Source organism: Neofelis nebulosa, chromosome 17, assembly GCF_028018385.1.
Source record: "Neofelis nebulosa isolate mNeoNeb1 chromosome 17, mNeoNeb1.pri, whole genome shotgun sequence".
NCBI lineage: Eukaryota > Metazoa > Chordata > Mammalia > Carnivora > Felidae > Neofelis > Neofelis nebulosa.
Window position 1 is genome coordinate 42,468,370 of NC_080798.1, and position 14,587 is coordinate 42,482,956.

Below are 14,587 nucleotides of genomic sequence, written 5' to 3' on the forward strand. Positions count from 1 at the left end.
CTCAGGACACAAAGAGGAAATGCAGTCAGGTATGAGTTGTCCAGTCAAGCCCACAGTCACCAGGCTGGAGTGGGTGGGCACATAAAGGTCAAGACACCTGCATACTTACTGAGCACCTACTGTATACCACATTTCTCACCCATGACCTCATTTAATCCTCCTCAATAGGCAGCTATTGTTGCCTCCATTATAGCTGAGTGAGCTGAGGCTCAGAGAGGGCAAGGAATGGGCCTGAGGCCACGCAGCTTTTGAGAAGCTGGACCATTACAAACAGGCAGGTGTGTGGGCCTCATTCTGTTGCTCCCATTGACAGCCTCAGAGCCCCAAAGTCACAAAGCCCACAGAAGGCTGGAAAAGTCTCCCTGGTGTGGGTAAGGGGTGTTCTATACTTGAAGCCTGAAGCTGCCCCATTAGAAGACAGGGGTATAGACTGGATGGCCCTAGAACTCAGAAACCCAGCAGGAAATTGTTTCAAATCACAAACTACTTTTGGTGAATCGCTAGTATCTACTTGAAAGATTGTATTGAGAATTCAGGGGCTGAGTTCAAGTTCAGTGGGGATGAATACTGTAATACCGTGATCAGTGATGTCTCACAGGTATGGAAAGGGGTGAGTGGCAACTGATGAGTTTGTCTTGCCAGCCATATGTAAGAGGTCCTCTGCTCAGGGATAGGTGTGTGTTCATGTGTCCCCACGCAGGGGAACAGCCTGTGCAAAAAGCCTGCTGGAGAGAGGAAGAGCAATGTGCCTTCCAGAAATGTCTACTCTCCTCATGGTTGGAAGGAGCAGGGAGATGAGGGAGAGAAAAGCCAGAGAGGTGGGCAGGGGACATGCTATGCTGGGCCTTGAACACAGGCTCAGGAGCTAGGCTTCATCCTGCAAGGATGGGGAGCCAGGGAAGAGAGGTCAGCAGGGGAGCAGCATGGTCACCTCAAAGGGAAGTAGAGGCAGGGAAGTTATTAGCAGGACCCCAGGGAAGGGGCTCAGGTCTGGGACCCACAGGAGCAGGTCCCTAGGCCGAATTGGGCTGCAAACCAGGAGAAAGCCCCAAGAGGCCAGCTCATAGCTGCCTAATTGCCCCCAATACACCCCATGCCCAAGGCTCACAGGGCCTCACCCTTCATCCTCCCAGTGCCCATGGCTGCAAAGACCCAGCTGTGAATGCTGAGGATCAGGCAGACAATGTGGGGGTCCCTGAAGGAGTCTGTTCTAGACTGAGGCTCAAGGTGGTGGCGTAGGAAGGCAATGAGGAGAGCCATCCACAGCCACACAGGGAGCGGGGGGGGGGGGGGGGGGGGGGCGGGGGGGGGGGGGTCCAGCACTTGCCCCTCCCACAGGCACAGCCCCCACGTGTTCTGGGCCTTCCTCCCAAAGTCCAGCCCCTGACCCCTGACCCCAGGCCTCTGGGCTAGAGTCCAGAGCCTGTGGGAGGTTGGGCTGGAACTGATTGTCCTGTCCACCCTGAGGCTTTGCCTGGGGCTGGGTTGAGCTGCCAGATCTTGTCCCAGCTAATGGGGGTATACTGCACGGGTGCAGAGGGGCCGCTCTGCATAGCAGAGACTCTTCAGGAGCCGGCGTGGGCAGATGAGTGGACACAGGGTGTGTACTTATGTGGACGTAGGTGAGGGTGTTGTGTGTCCATGCAGCGTGAGGATGTCATGTGTGTATCCCTGACCTGCAAGCTTCCTCTACCCCACTCCAAAGGGCCCTCCAGCTTGCCTGATTACCCCCTCAAGCCCAGACTCAGCCCCTGAGCCTCAAGCTTGAGCAGAGCTCTGGTCAGGTCAAGAAGCAGGGCTCTGCCACTGGTTGGGGGCAAGACGAGCCCAGGGACACCTGCCAGGCTGGCTCACTGAGGGGCTCCCAGCTAAATCCAGGCTTCCTAAGATCTATTTCGCTTAAAAAGGACCAGCTCTAGCCCCTCCCCTCCCTTTGTCTCCCTCTGTGTCCCCCTAGCCCTTTTCAAAATCACAGAGCTGAGCGGACTTCACAGCCCCTTCAAGACCAAATCCCAGCGACAGATGGGCCCATAAACAGAAAGGGACCAAAGGGATGTTTGTCTAATGTCTCACAGCAGCTCAGAGAGAGGTAGGACTCACTCTTGGACTGAGACACTCAGCCCAGTCTGAACCCTGCTGGCCCCCACCTCCAGCTTCCTACTCTTCTCCATCAGCACACCTCACAATTTTAAACTGTATGTTTTTCATCAAGCGGTTAGTATACTCCCCCATGGGAGTACAGCCTGTGTTTGCTCCCCGCATGTAGTTCAGTGCCTGGCACACAGTAGGTGTTCAATAAATGTTTGTTGTGTGGCTATGTATGCCCAGGGCTCCAGAGAAAGCTTCAGAGAAGCGGTGACATGTAACTAAATCCAGGCAGAGGAGACAGAATGTCAAGTGCAGAGGCCGGAAGGGTGTGACCAAGCCCAGGGGGTGTTTGTTATTTTAAATGTTTGTTTATTTTTGAGAGAGAGAAAGAGAGGGGGGTGGGGAGATGGACAGAGGATCTGAAGCAGGCTCTGAGCTGACAGCAGTGAGCCTGATGCAGGGCTCAAACTTGCAAACCACGTGATCGTGATCTGGCCAAAGTTGGACGTCCAACCGACTGACCCACCCAGGTGCCCCAAACCTGGTGGGTGTTAATGTCCTACAGGCTGGGACTGCTACTAGAAGCTCACCAAGTACCCTCAAGACCCAGACAGGTAACTGGAGAGGAGCAGACAGAGGCACAGGCACCCGCACTTGGCTCAACCTTCAGAGCCACCCCTCAGTCCTCAGACTCAGCCCAGGCATCAAGGTTCTGACATCTGCGGTCCCACCCACTGTGGACAAAAAGCGGGATCCGTGAGCTCTCTGAGGCCCCAACCTCCCATCTGGGCATAGGTGAGCCGGCTGTCCCCCCAGATTCTCCGAGGCTCCTCTGCCCCTTCTCCTGGGTTCCATGACTGTTCACCTTGGACCACACACTCTGTCCTCTCATTTTGGGTCTCTAAGACCTTCCCAGACCAAGTGAGAGTCCAGTGGGCCCACTCATACCCAGGAGTGCATTTGGAGCTGCCCCCAAAAGCCTCTAGAAAAGCTCCAGGAATGGGGCATGGTCACAAATCTTGGATGACAGGGACATGGGCAGGCACCTGGCCTCCGTGTGCCCACCACACACATCTGAGCTGCCAAGTAGATCCCCTTTCCCCTCAAGGCTGTCGTCAGGCAAGTTCCTGGGGCTGCTCAGCTGGGAATTTCTGAGCACAGAAATCACCTCCAAAATCCTCAGACCCTCTGCTCATCTGTCATACCCCAAATCCACCTGGCAGCATTATGACCACTCCAAAAACTCAGTGAAGGTAAAGGGCTTGTGGGGAGGTAAAGGGCTAAAATAAACCTGCCCCCAGTTGTGGCTCTGACCACACCTCCAGAGGTGCGGCCAAGGGAAATTCTGTTTCCAGCTGCGGGCATGGCAAATCCTGCCAGCTGACTTCCTCTCCATGAGCAGTGGGAAGAGAAACAATTGTCTGATAAAACCCTTCTTCTCAGCCCCCATTTTGGAGGCCAAATTCCTAACACAAAATGCAAAAGACATAAATAAATGTGGCTTTTCAGTTGGAAAAGTCCCTCAGGTCCCTCTGAGTTTGGGTGTAGAAGGAGCCCAGGATTCAGAGAAAGAGCTGGGTGAGGGTTCTAGATCCATCAATTGTTTGGGTCTGTGCCTCAGTTTCTCCCTCTGCGAAATGGGGGCGATAATTCCTATAGCCTGGGGATAACATGAAAGCCAAACGTGGAGAACAGTATTTTATTATCATGCATGTGAATGTCCCCACAGAGACAGAGAGGGGGGGCATGGTAGGGAAAAGCAGTATTTGGGGTGAAAGGCAGACTAAGTTCAAATGCTGGCTCCATCTCTTGCCGCTATATGACCTGGGATGACTCACTCCACCTCTCTGAGTCTCACCTGTAGAGTGGGGTTACTGCCAACTACCTTGCAGTTTGCAAGGTTTAAATGAGATAACATATGCCACTGAGGAGGTGCTCAGGGATGTCAGCCCCCCTCCGCCACCCCAGGCAAGAAGGAACGTCTTGAGACAGCACTCCAGGGTCACGCATGGAGACATCCTATCTGCTAAAAGTCCTTTTGCCATAAAGAGTAAAACATTCGCACATTCCAGGGATTCAGACATGGACATCTTTGGCAGGGGGCGGGCATCACTCAGACTACCACACTGACCTGGTCACCTCTTCCTGTCCCCCGCCCCCTAATGCTCATTTCTACCTGACCCGGGGGCACACCAACCATTTTTCCACCCCAGGGCCTTTGCACATGCTGGTCCTTCTGCCTGGAATGCCCTTCTTTCCCCTGGCATTCCTAGGACTAACATTCAGATGCTGGTTGAAATGTCCTCTATCTGAAAGGCCTCCCTGACCTCACAGTCTCAGTCAGCAACACCCTCTCTCTGTCGTACCCAATGTATCACTAACTGGTACTTTCCCAATTCACTTATTTTCATGGTGTTCCCACCACAGTGTGCACTCCCTGAGGACAGGCCCCATGTGCCTGTTAGCTCAGTGCATGGGCTCTCACTCCATCCTGCCAAAAAGCCTGAGGACTCTCTCTCTCTCCCTATTTCTTGGTTTCACTTCTGTTTGTATTACTTTTTCATTTTTGAGTCACTTCTCACTTGGGAGGAAGAAAGAACCAAGATTCGCAGTTCCTTTGTAGGCAAAGAAGGAAATGACCCGCCAGGCCTGGGCCCTGCAAGGCTAGAGCAGGGGCATGCCGGCCACCTCCCCTGAGTCAGGAGCAGCTTCCCGGCCAGGATGCCCAACCTCCCCAAGCCTTTGTTCACTGCCTTCCTTCCCTCCTGCCATGGCCACCCTCTCCACGTCCTACCTCAAAGGACACCAAGCCTCCTCCAGTTCCACCACCTCACAACTGAGGAAACTGAGACCCAGAGCCTCTCTCCAGACACATGGCACGTGCATTGTGGGGACTTCCTCGGAGCCCTGTCCCACCCAACCCTGGGAGCTCACTTCCTCCCGCACCAGCAGCAGGGCCCACAGGGTGGGGATCTCAAACGCTAAGATCAGCAGACCCAGAGGCCAGGCTAGCCCAGCGCAGACACCCTGGGCCCTCACTGAGGACAGCCTGGCGCCAACGTCTCAGAAGAAATGTTACTAGAGTTTAGAGACCTCCTGTAACGTGCAGAATCCAGGCTCTCCCATGGGCCAAGGTGGGGGATGACCAGGGTGGTGGCCTCCCATCCAGTATCTCATGGTCCTTGTCTCTCTCTAGGCAGGCGCCCAGGTTCCCATTCCCATCCACCTGCCCTTTGCCCCTGAACCAACACAGGAGCCACAGATCAGTGACACAGGGACCCAGCATGAGTAGACTGATGGGGTCAGGGTTGAGAGGGCACAGGGCCAGCAAGGTCACAGCCTGCACCCACCATGGGGCAGTGAGGAAAATCCCTCTTCCTGGAATTCAGGATGAAGCCAGGCCCTCATTTCCGGGTGACCCAAGATCCTGGTCCAGGCTGATCCCTGTCCCAAGAGCTCCCTTCCAGAGCGAGCGAGCACACTGGGCCTGGCACATGATGCCTGCTTTCATGGTCTTCTGTCTCCACCTTGATTGAAATTCTTTTTTTTTTTTTTTTTTAGTTTTTTAACGTTTATTTATTTTTGAGAGAGAGGGAGACAGAGTGTGGGCAGAGAGAGAGGGAGACACTGAATCCCAAGCAGGCTCTAAGCTCTGAGCTTCAGCGCAGAACCCGATGCAGGGCTCAAACTCACAAACCACAAGATCATGACCTGAGCTGAAGTCGGACGCTTAACCAATTGAGCCACCCGGGCGCCCCCATCTTGAAATTCTTAATACTCTTTGAACAGAGGGCCCCACATTTCCATTTTGCACTGGGCCCCATCAATTATGAAGCCAGTCCCGTGAGACCAGCCTTTCAATCCTCCACCCTCCCCCACCCCTATTCTTGTGATAGTTCCTCAGCTGATCACCAACTGTGAGCTCTGGGCCTAGTGAGGGCCTGACCCTCTGGGTTAAGACATTTGGGTTTCCCAAGCACTTTCTGAAGACAGCATCAAAGCATCTTGCCACAGGGGCTCTCGTGCTGGCCAGGGGGCATGTTTGTTCAGAGGCGTCTTGAAGTCCCACCCCACAGCAGCTGCGAGGACAAGAGAGGCCAGTGGGAAAAAGCTTGAACTTTGGGGCCAGGCAGACGGGGTTCAAGTCTGGCTCTGCCGCTCCCTGCCTAGGTGATCTCAGGAATGTGAACTGAACTCTTCTGTTCCTCGGCTTCTTGGCAAAAGGAGCATGATAATTATATCCACCTGAAGGGTTACTAGGAAAATTAAATGAGATAACACACGTGAAGTGCTTGGAATGGTGTCATGCTTGTCATAAGTACTTGATAAGTGATAGCTGTTGAGGTCAGACACCAAGGCTCCATTCCCAGCCCCACCACTCGCTCCAACGCGAACTTAACCTCACGTGTAACATGGGGATAACTGGGGTCCCCGCTGCGCAGGACTTCGGGAGCCACCATCAGCATCAGCCTCACCCTCTCCTCTAGAAAACCTTCCCCGTCGGGAGCCCTCCTTGGGGCTTCCACGCCAGCACATACGACACTTCGGGAGGAGTTTCTGCGTCTGCCTTCCTCTTCCAGACCGAAGCGATCTGGGGGCAGGAAGAATATCTGGTTCTGCTGGTATCAGCAGAGAGGGAAGGATGACAGAAGGAAGTTCAGTCGTCCCTGGGAGCTGCTCAGACCCCAGGGTGATGACCACCATGCCCTCATGGTGTCCCCTCTCTTTGCCCAGATTGGTGCCTCTCGGGAAGATGCAGGTGCTGACGGTGCTGCTCGCCTCGGCAGGCGTGTGCCTGGGCCTGCTGGTGGCACCCGCGGAAGGCACTGACCTTGCCCAACCGGCCGCCCAACCAGCCGCCCCCCGGCGCCAGAAGAGGGACTGGATTTGGAACCAGATGCACATCGATGAAGAGAAAAACACCTCGCTGCCCCATTATGTGGGCAAGGTAAGGCTCAGGCCCCCGAGCAGGAGCGGCATCAGCGGTGACAGTGGTGGTAAAGGCGGTGGCAGATATTGCGGTGGGTGCAGGGGCGGGGACGACGGCTGTGAGGGGGAACGGTGGCGGAGCTGGGAGACGCGGGAGAGGCGGTGGCGGTGGTCACGGTCACAGTGACGAAGGGAGAGGCGGTGGGAAAGCAAAGGGAAAGGTGAGGGGGCCGTGGTGGTGATGGCCGTAGAGGTCATGACGATTAGGACAATCATGATGGCAAAGGGGAAGGGGAAGGTGCTGGCGGTGGTGAATGCTCTGGTTCATTTTCTCCCGGGCCTTGGTCTGTGAACTAAAAATCACCAGGGGAAGGGCCCACCTGCACACAGGGGGCCCACCTGGCCTGGGGGTTCAGGGCTTAGGGCAGAAGCAGCCAAGACTGCCATTAAATTCTCCCATCCGAGAAGTCCGGAAGCCCTGAGAAGCCTTCTACAAAAATGTGCTGGTGACAGAATTCATCATCCAGGCCACAGGTGGCCAGCCTGGTCTAGCTCTTTAAACCCGAAAAACCCCCTTCTCTCCGACTATCCCTCCCTGGCTCCCTGTCACTCCACACAAGTCCTCAGATTCTAGGACACCCATAACATGGTGCCTGACCCAAGCCTGCCCTCCAAGGCAGCACCTAAGCCTCTAACCCTCACTTCCTCCCCCTTCAGAACCTGTTAATCTCCAGCCACTGTTCTAGGGCTTGGAGCCAATGTGAGTGGCCACTGAACGGCCTTACTGGGTCAAAGTACTACTGATGTCAAATCCATCCATTCTGATTCAAACCAGTGGCTCTACTGGAGGAGTTCCACACACAGTGGCAGATGGCTGGCCCAGGTATTTTGAGAGTTTTTGACATGGAGAAAAACTTCTTACAGGTGTATAAACTCTCACCGTGTCAGTTTCTTGGAATCTGAACACGATCCACTAAAGAAAAAAATAGATCAACGTGCCAGTAAGAGGAAGCATGGTGTCAAGCATGGGAAAGACAGCAGTGGGCAAAGACAGATACGGTCCCTACCTTTGTGGAGCTCATGGTCTAAAAGCAAAACTGGCAGAACCAGTTCACTGCCTGGTTTTGTAAAGTTTCACTGGAAAAGAGGCAAGGCCATGTACAACAAATCTCCATGGCTGCTCTGATGGCAGAGTTGAACAGCTGCGACAAACACCACATGACCCACAAAGCTGGAAGTGTTTACTTCCTGGCCCTAATTTATAAGGGCAGCATACGTCAGACAAAGAACCCCACAAAAAGCAGGGTTGGGGGATCCCTCTGGTCACAGAGAAACAGGCTGGAAATACCCTTTGATGGGGGAGGGCGCAGCCTGGCCTTGGCACCAGAAAAGCCACAGCAGCTGGGGGCAGGGCCAGCTGGGGAATCTCCACTCACAGACTGCCCACAACTGACTCTGCCCACAGGCTCCTCCGTCTCCCTAGAATGGCTGGGAACTTTAAATGCCTCACTATGGCCGCTCAGAGAGAAAGATGTTTGACCAGGGTCACACAGGGAGACCGGGACAGAGCCCGAGGAGAACCTAGTCCTAGGAAGGCATAGGGTTCCTGACTCCCAACACAAATGTGAACTGTGTCAGAGAGGAAAATGTCGTCAATCCACCTACGTCTTTCCCAATGGGATAACTGTGCCATGAATCAGCCACTGATGAGAATGGCCGGCCCCGAGAAAAATCTGCAGGGTGAGTCAGGAAGAGTCAGCAGAAAGCAGAGGCCACCTGCATCATGTGCAGCCCCGACACGGAAACCTTTAGAGGGCTCTCCCAAGGGTCTTTGAGCAGCAGGAAGAGCGTCAGGCCTGCCATCATCTGCCAACAGCATTTACTTTGCACCTGGCATGGGGCCAGGGGACACAGGAGCTACACGCAGTCCCCACCCCAAGAAGCAACAGAGTGCTGGGGAGAGCCAAGGACAGGGCTCCAAGGATTACCTCCTCACTCCCAAAGACGTAATCTGAGGGAAGGAAATCCCTGTTTATCAAGGCCACAGTCCGGAGCCTTTGTTTACAGACTGGTTGGACAATGGGAGGGAGCCCTTGTAACCTTTTGAATCCACAAATATGGGTCACCATGGTCTGCGGCATTAAGACATTATGCCCAAATATAGTGATAATTTAAAAAAAACACTGCTCCCGGGGTGCCTGGGTGGCGCAGTCGGTTAAGCGTCCGACTTCAGCCAGGTCACGATCTCGCAGTCCGTGAGTTCGAGCCCCGCGTCAGGCTCTGGGCTGATGGCTCGGAGCCTGGAGCCTGTTTCCGATTCTGTGTCTCCCTCTCTCTCTGCCCCTCCCCTGTTCATGCTCTGTCTCTCTCTGTCCCAAAAATAAATTAAAAACGTTGAAAAAAAAATTTTTTTAAAAAAACAAAAAACACTGCTCCCCAAAACCCATAATCTCAGTCTGATCAGACAAATTTCAGTAGAGAAGCACCCTACAAAATACCTGACCAGTACTTGTCAAAATGGCCAAGGTCATCAAGTCTGAGAAACACTGAAAGTCTGAGAAACTGTGACAGCCAAGAGGAGCCAAAGAAACGTGGTGACTAGATGTAATATGGTGTCCTGGCCAGGCTCCGAGAGCAGAAGAAGGAAATGAAGCAACCACTGAGGACATCGGTATGAACTATGGCCCCCAGTGACTACTGATGTATCAGTATTGGTCCACTAATTGTAATAAAGGCACCATACTAACATAACATTAACGTAAGATGGTGATAACAGTGGAAACTGGGACAGGATATATGAGAACTCTCTGTACTATCTTCTCAATTTGTCTATAAATCTAAAACTATTCTAAAAAATGTAAGTTGGAGGGAAGGAGCTTATACTCAAATGGAACCGTATACAGAATTCCAATACAATAGATCAAAGCTCCATTGGTCCCCATCACTACCCTTGCCCATGTGGGTCCTAATACACCCACCCAGAACCAAGTTTGGAACTACCATCTAACCCTGAGTGACTCACACAGAGTCCCAGACTGTCCCTTCTCCTTAAACCCCCACTGTCACCCCACACCGCAGGCTGCAGAGCTCAGGCATTTGCTTCTCACCTCCTGACCCACTATTCGTCATACATCCTGGCCCATGGGTCCTGGGAACTCCTTATGAAACCACCTGGCCCCTGCACACCACACCTCTGCTCCACCCAAGGCAGAGGGTCCTGACTCCTTGTCTCCACTTCCTCACCTTGTGGCCTCTTCTCCAAGCTCTGTCATCTGGCTTCTCACCCTACTCCCCCACCCCAGCCTGGATGCTGCTCCCACCAAGGGCTCCAATGTCTACACTACTGCTAAACCCTAGGGATGTTTTCCAGACTCATGGGATTTTTTTTTTAATGTTTATTTATTTATTTTTCAGAGAGAGAGAGATAGACAGCAAGCAGGGGAGGGGCAGAGAGAGAGGGAGACAGAGAATCCCAAGCTCCTCGCTGTCAGCACAGAGCCCAACGCAGGGCTCAAACCCATGAACCATGAGATCATGAGTTGAAATCAAGAGTCAGACACTGAACTGACTGGGCCACCCAGGCATCCCCAGACTCACGGGATTTGACCACACCCTTCTTGCTGCTCCCTCTCCTGTCTTGAGACCGCTCTCTCTTGATTCTCCTCATCGGATACCTTCACTCAAGGCTCTTATCCCTGAATCCTTAAATACTGCCCATCCTAAGAATCTCAGCTTCTGGGGCTTGGGCCCAAGCCCTGAGAGCAAGAATGGGGTCTGGGTTACCTCTGTGCTTCCAGGGTGCTGCTTGGCACCGTATAGGTGTCCAATTTATATATTTTTAATTGAATTGAACTACATTTTTTGAACATTCTAACCATCTGTGAGAGTACCACTGCATGAAATAGGATTCTCTGAAGTTCCTAAGAGTCTCTGCTTCTAAGATTCTATAAATGAAATAAATGTTCAGCACTTTTAACCTAATATCTTTTAACATGGATCTATCATAATAGCCTGTGCAAGCTGCTTTATGTATACTAGTTTCCAAATCTTTTTCTAAATCTTGTTCCTTAGGGCACTAATAGTATGTGTTACAAAGAAAATGGGGTCAGTGGTCTAAAAAGCATGGGAAATCCTGAGTTAAAGCTCATTAGAGTTTTTTTCTACAGGACTACACACTATAAATCTCCAAGAAGAGAACATTTTATGTGTCATTCCAAAACTAAATTGACCAGAACCAGTGGTGTGCTGATAAATGTTTATCAACCTGTTCTCCAGGAGAAAAACTCCTGATTCATAGCATTTGCTCATTTCCATGGTGTAAATACTTTCGCCGTGTCTGTTTTAAGCTCCCAATTTGATGTCAATGAAGGCAGAGTTGTGAAAAGATATGCATTAACCCAGCACTGTGTGGTATTTCCATCGTTCAACACGGTAAACATAACCTCAAGAACACAGAAAAATGCAGTATGATAACGAGGAAGCAATGAATTTTGGGTATGCTACCTTTGTTTTTTATAGAATTCATTTAATTTATAAGTTGACATAATTGGATTTTTAATAATGGCTGTGTTTAACAACCAGCTCACAAACATCCCTAAACATGTAAGTTGGTTCTAGAGATCCAAGCCAGTGGAAGCCAACTCCCAGTTCCCTGGGACCCGATTTTCATGTGGAGCAGCAGAAGAGACTAGCGTGTCCTGGAATTCACTCTCAGAAGCGCCACTCTGCTCATGAGAGCAGCTCAACATCCAAAGCAATATTATCTCCATTTTACAGATGAGGTTACCACAACTCAGAGAGGTTAAGAGACTTCCCAGGGGCAAAATGCCCCTTGCCTTCCACTGGCACCAAGTACACTCCTTCACACACACACAAAAAACGTTTTATAAGCACCTACAATGTCCCAAGCACTGTTGGAGGCATATTAGGGCAGTGCGCCGAGCAAGTCATATTGGTGTGGTGTTCGCAGCAACCTGGCTGAGAACAACGTGCTGATGACCAGTCAGAGATCCCTGTAAAAACTGCAGTGTCGCATTCAGGACCCCTGGCCAGCACCGCACGTAAGTGCACGCACACACACACACACACACACACACACGTGTACATACACACCGACATAACCTACACGCTTGCACGCTCACATGTGTGCGCACACATTCACACACGCACACAGCCACCCCTGCCCATCCGCAGCTCATGGCACCTCTTCTTTCCTAGATCAAATCAAGTGTGAACCGCAAGAACGCCAAGTACCTGCTCAGAGGAGAGTCTGCCGGCAAGGTCTTCCGGGTCAATGAGGACTCAGGGGACGTGTATGCCTTTGAGAGGCTGGACAGGGAGAAGATCCCCGAGTACCACCTTACTGCCCTCGTGGTAGACAAGGACACCAATAATGACTTAGAGTCTCCTTCCAGCTTCACCATCAAAGTTCATGATGTGAATGACAACTGGCCTGTGTTCACGCACCGGCTGTTCAACGCCTCTGTGCCAGAGATGTCGGCCGTGGGTATGTGCCCTGCTTGTCCCTCTCACTCCTCCCCTGCTCATCTCCAGCCTGAAGGTGCCTCTCCTATCAGCAGCTTCACTGTCGGGGATCAGGATTCAGTGAGTTCAGGGCACTTGAAAGAAACTCTGATCCCTAAAGACTAAACTCTGACCTGGCCCCACACCAAGCCCTGACTTAGTCATAGACTAAGCCCTGACCCCAGTCATGGACTGAATCCTGATCCTCATCATGGACTGAGTTCTGACCCCAATCATGGACTGAGCCCTGACCCTGATCATGGACTGAGCACTAACCATCAGAAACATATACATAATAATGTTCTCATTATTCTTTGGAGCAAACCCCACCCACTTCTCTGACTCAGGACTGGCACTCTAAGAGTGCCTTTGCACATGAAGAATACCAACTCTGCCACCACAGCAAAAAGACTCCTCTCTAGGACCCATGCAGGAGTGGAGGGAGGAGACTAGAGCCCTCGCCCCAAGACGTGACACCAGCCTGGAGCCCAGGCTTCTTGAAATTACTACTTCCTCAGTTCTACCCCCAGCCTCTAGGAGGTAACAGAAAAGGATTCCCTTCCCCACCCCTTGGTCCAGGGTTCCTGGCTAAGAACCTGGGAGATCTTAAAAGACCTCCCTGTTAAGTATGGGGATGGGGGTCCCAGAGTTCAAGAGAAACAGAGATGTGACACTCACCCCTGTGGGGCACCTTCCCATTCTTTTGTTCTCATCTTCCAGAAGAAGGAAGAAGCAGCCCTTTCCTCTCCTCTCTCTCTCTCCTCATGACCCTAGCCTTCTGCCTCCTGCCTCACTTCTCCTGTGACTAAAAACCACCTGTTCTTTTTGCCTCCTTCCAAGATGACCAGGCTGAACCTTCAGCACTTTGCCCCCTTGCAGGCTCCTCAGAAAACAAAGCAGTCTTTTCTCCCCCAGGGCCTAAGGAAAGTGGGTTGAGGGAACAGCCTGAGCCCCATCTGTCTGCATCTGGAAATGGGGCACAGGGCCGACAGTCACAAGGCAGTAACCCTGGATTCTCTCTCTTCAGGGACCTCAGTCATCCGTGTGACAGCCGTTGATGCAGATGACCCCACCGTGGCAGACCATGCCAGTGTCATGTACCAAATCCTGAAGGGAGAAGAATATTTTGCTATTGATGGTTCTGGTGTGTGTCACTAACCCTCTTGGGCAGGCGCTGGCTTGGAGCCGGGTAGGGACAGATATCCAAGGTGCAGGCACTGAGGGAAGTCCAGTCTGACAGGTGTCAGCTACCATCCAACCACACGATCCCATGGAAATGGTTCTTATACACATGAAAACAAGGTGGCTGGCGAGGGGAGAAGGAAGCAGACAGCTGCCAAGACATGGACTCCAGTCCAGGGAACAAAATCAGGACCCAAGCAGTGACCCAAGAGGCAGAAGAGAATGCTGGTTAGCAGCTCTGGGTGTAGAGTCGGACAGATCTAGCCTCCAAACCCAGTTCTGCTACTCACTCCCTCTAACAACCTGAGGCAAGTCAACTAGCCTCTGCGAGCCTTAGTTCTCTCACCCTGAAAACAGGAAAATGTATGTTCGTTTTGCATAGCAGCTGTGAAGTTTGAATTACATAATGTATAGAGAACACATGGCCCGCAGTAATTATCCACTCAGTGTGACTTCACAAAAACTGTAAGGACAGAGTCTGGGGAGCAAGACAGAAGTCCAGGTGGTCAGACCTGGGACACACTGTCTTTCAGGGGGGTGGCAGGTGCAAAGTACAGGTACCACCACAACCAATGATGTGCCAAGGCAGGCATCGTTAATGAGTCACAGCACTCTCTCCACGCTGAGCCCGGATGTGGCCTCGCACTCTTTCTCAACACCATGCTCCCAGCAGCCAGGACCAATCTTGGACCAAACCGTTTGGGCAGCTTTGGTCTAGCAGTGCAGGGTGTGAAGGTGGGTGGTGGCTGGCCGGTGGTTCTCAGCTCTGGCTGCACAGTGGAATCACCTGGGGAGCCTTTAAGTCACATGTTAAGTCACCTTATTTGCATCAGCTTTTACATTAACTCTGGATAGGGCCCAGGCA

The 14,587-nt window shown here is 52.2% G+C and overlaps 1 protein-coding gene and 1 long non-coding RNA gene across 3 annotated transcripts in view; one reads left to right on the forward strand and one right to left on the reverse strand.

Annotated features, from left to right (window-relative positions):
- The window catches only part of LOC131499573 (uncharacterized), an 815,236-nt gene that overhangs the window by 785,957 nt on the left and 14,692 nt on the right, over positions 1-14,587 (reverse strand). The window lies entirely within an intron of this gene.
- Positions 1-14,587, forward strand: part of CDH5 (cadherin 5) — a 34,370-nt gene that overhangs the window by 2,928 nt on the left and 16,855 nt on the right. The window contains exons 2-4 of one of the 2 annotated variants that reach the window (XM_058707649.1): positions 6,823-7,036; positions 12,235-12,523; positions 13,568-13,684. In XM_058707649.1, the coding sequence (XP_058563632.1) occupies positions 6,842-7,036; positions 12,235-12,523; positions 13,568-13,684 (601 nt within the window). In that variant the 5' untranslated portion in view covers positions 6,823-6,841. Of the gene's footprint in view, positions 1-6,803; positions 7,037-12,234; positions 12,524-13,567; positions 13,685-14,587 lie in introns of those variants that run through there. The other variant, XM_058707648.1, reaches the window with a different exon arrangement.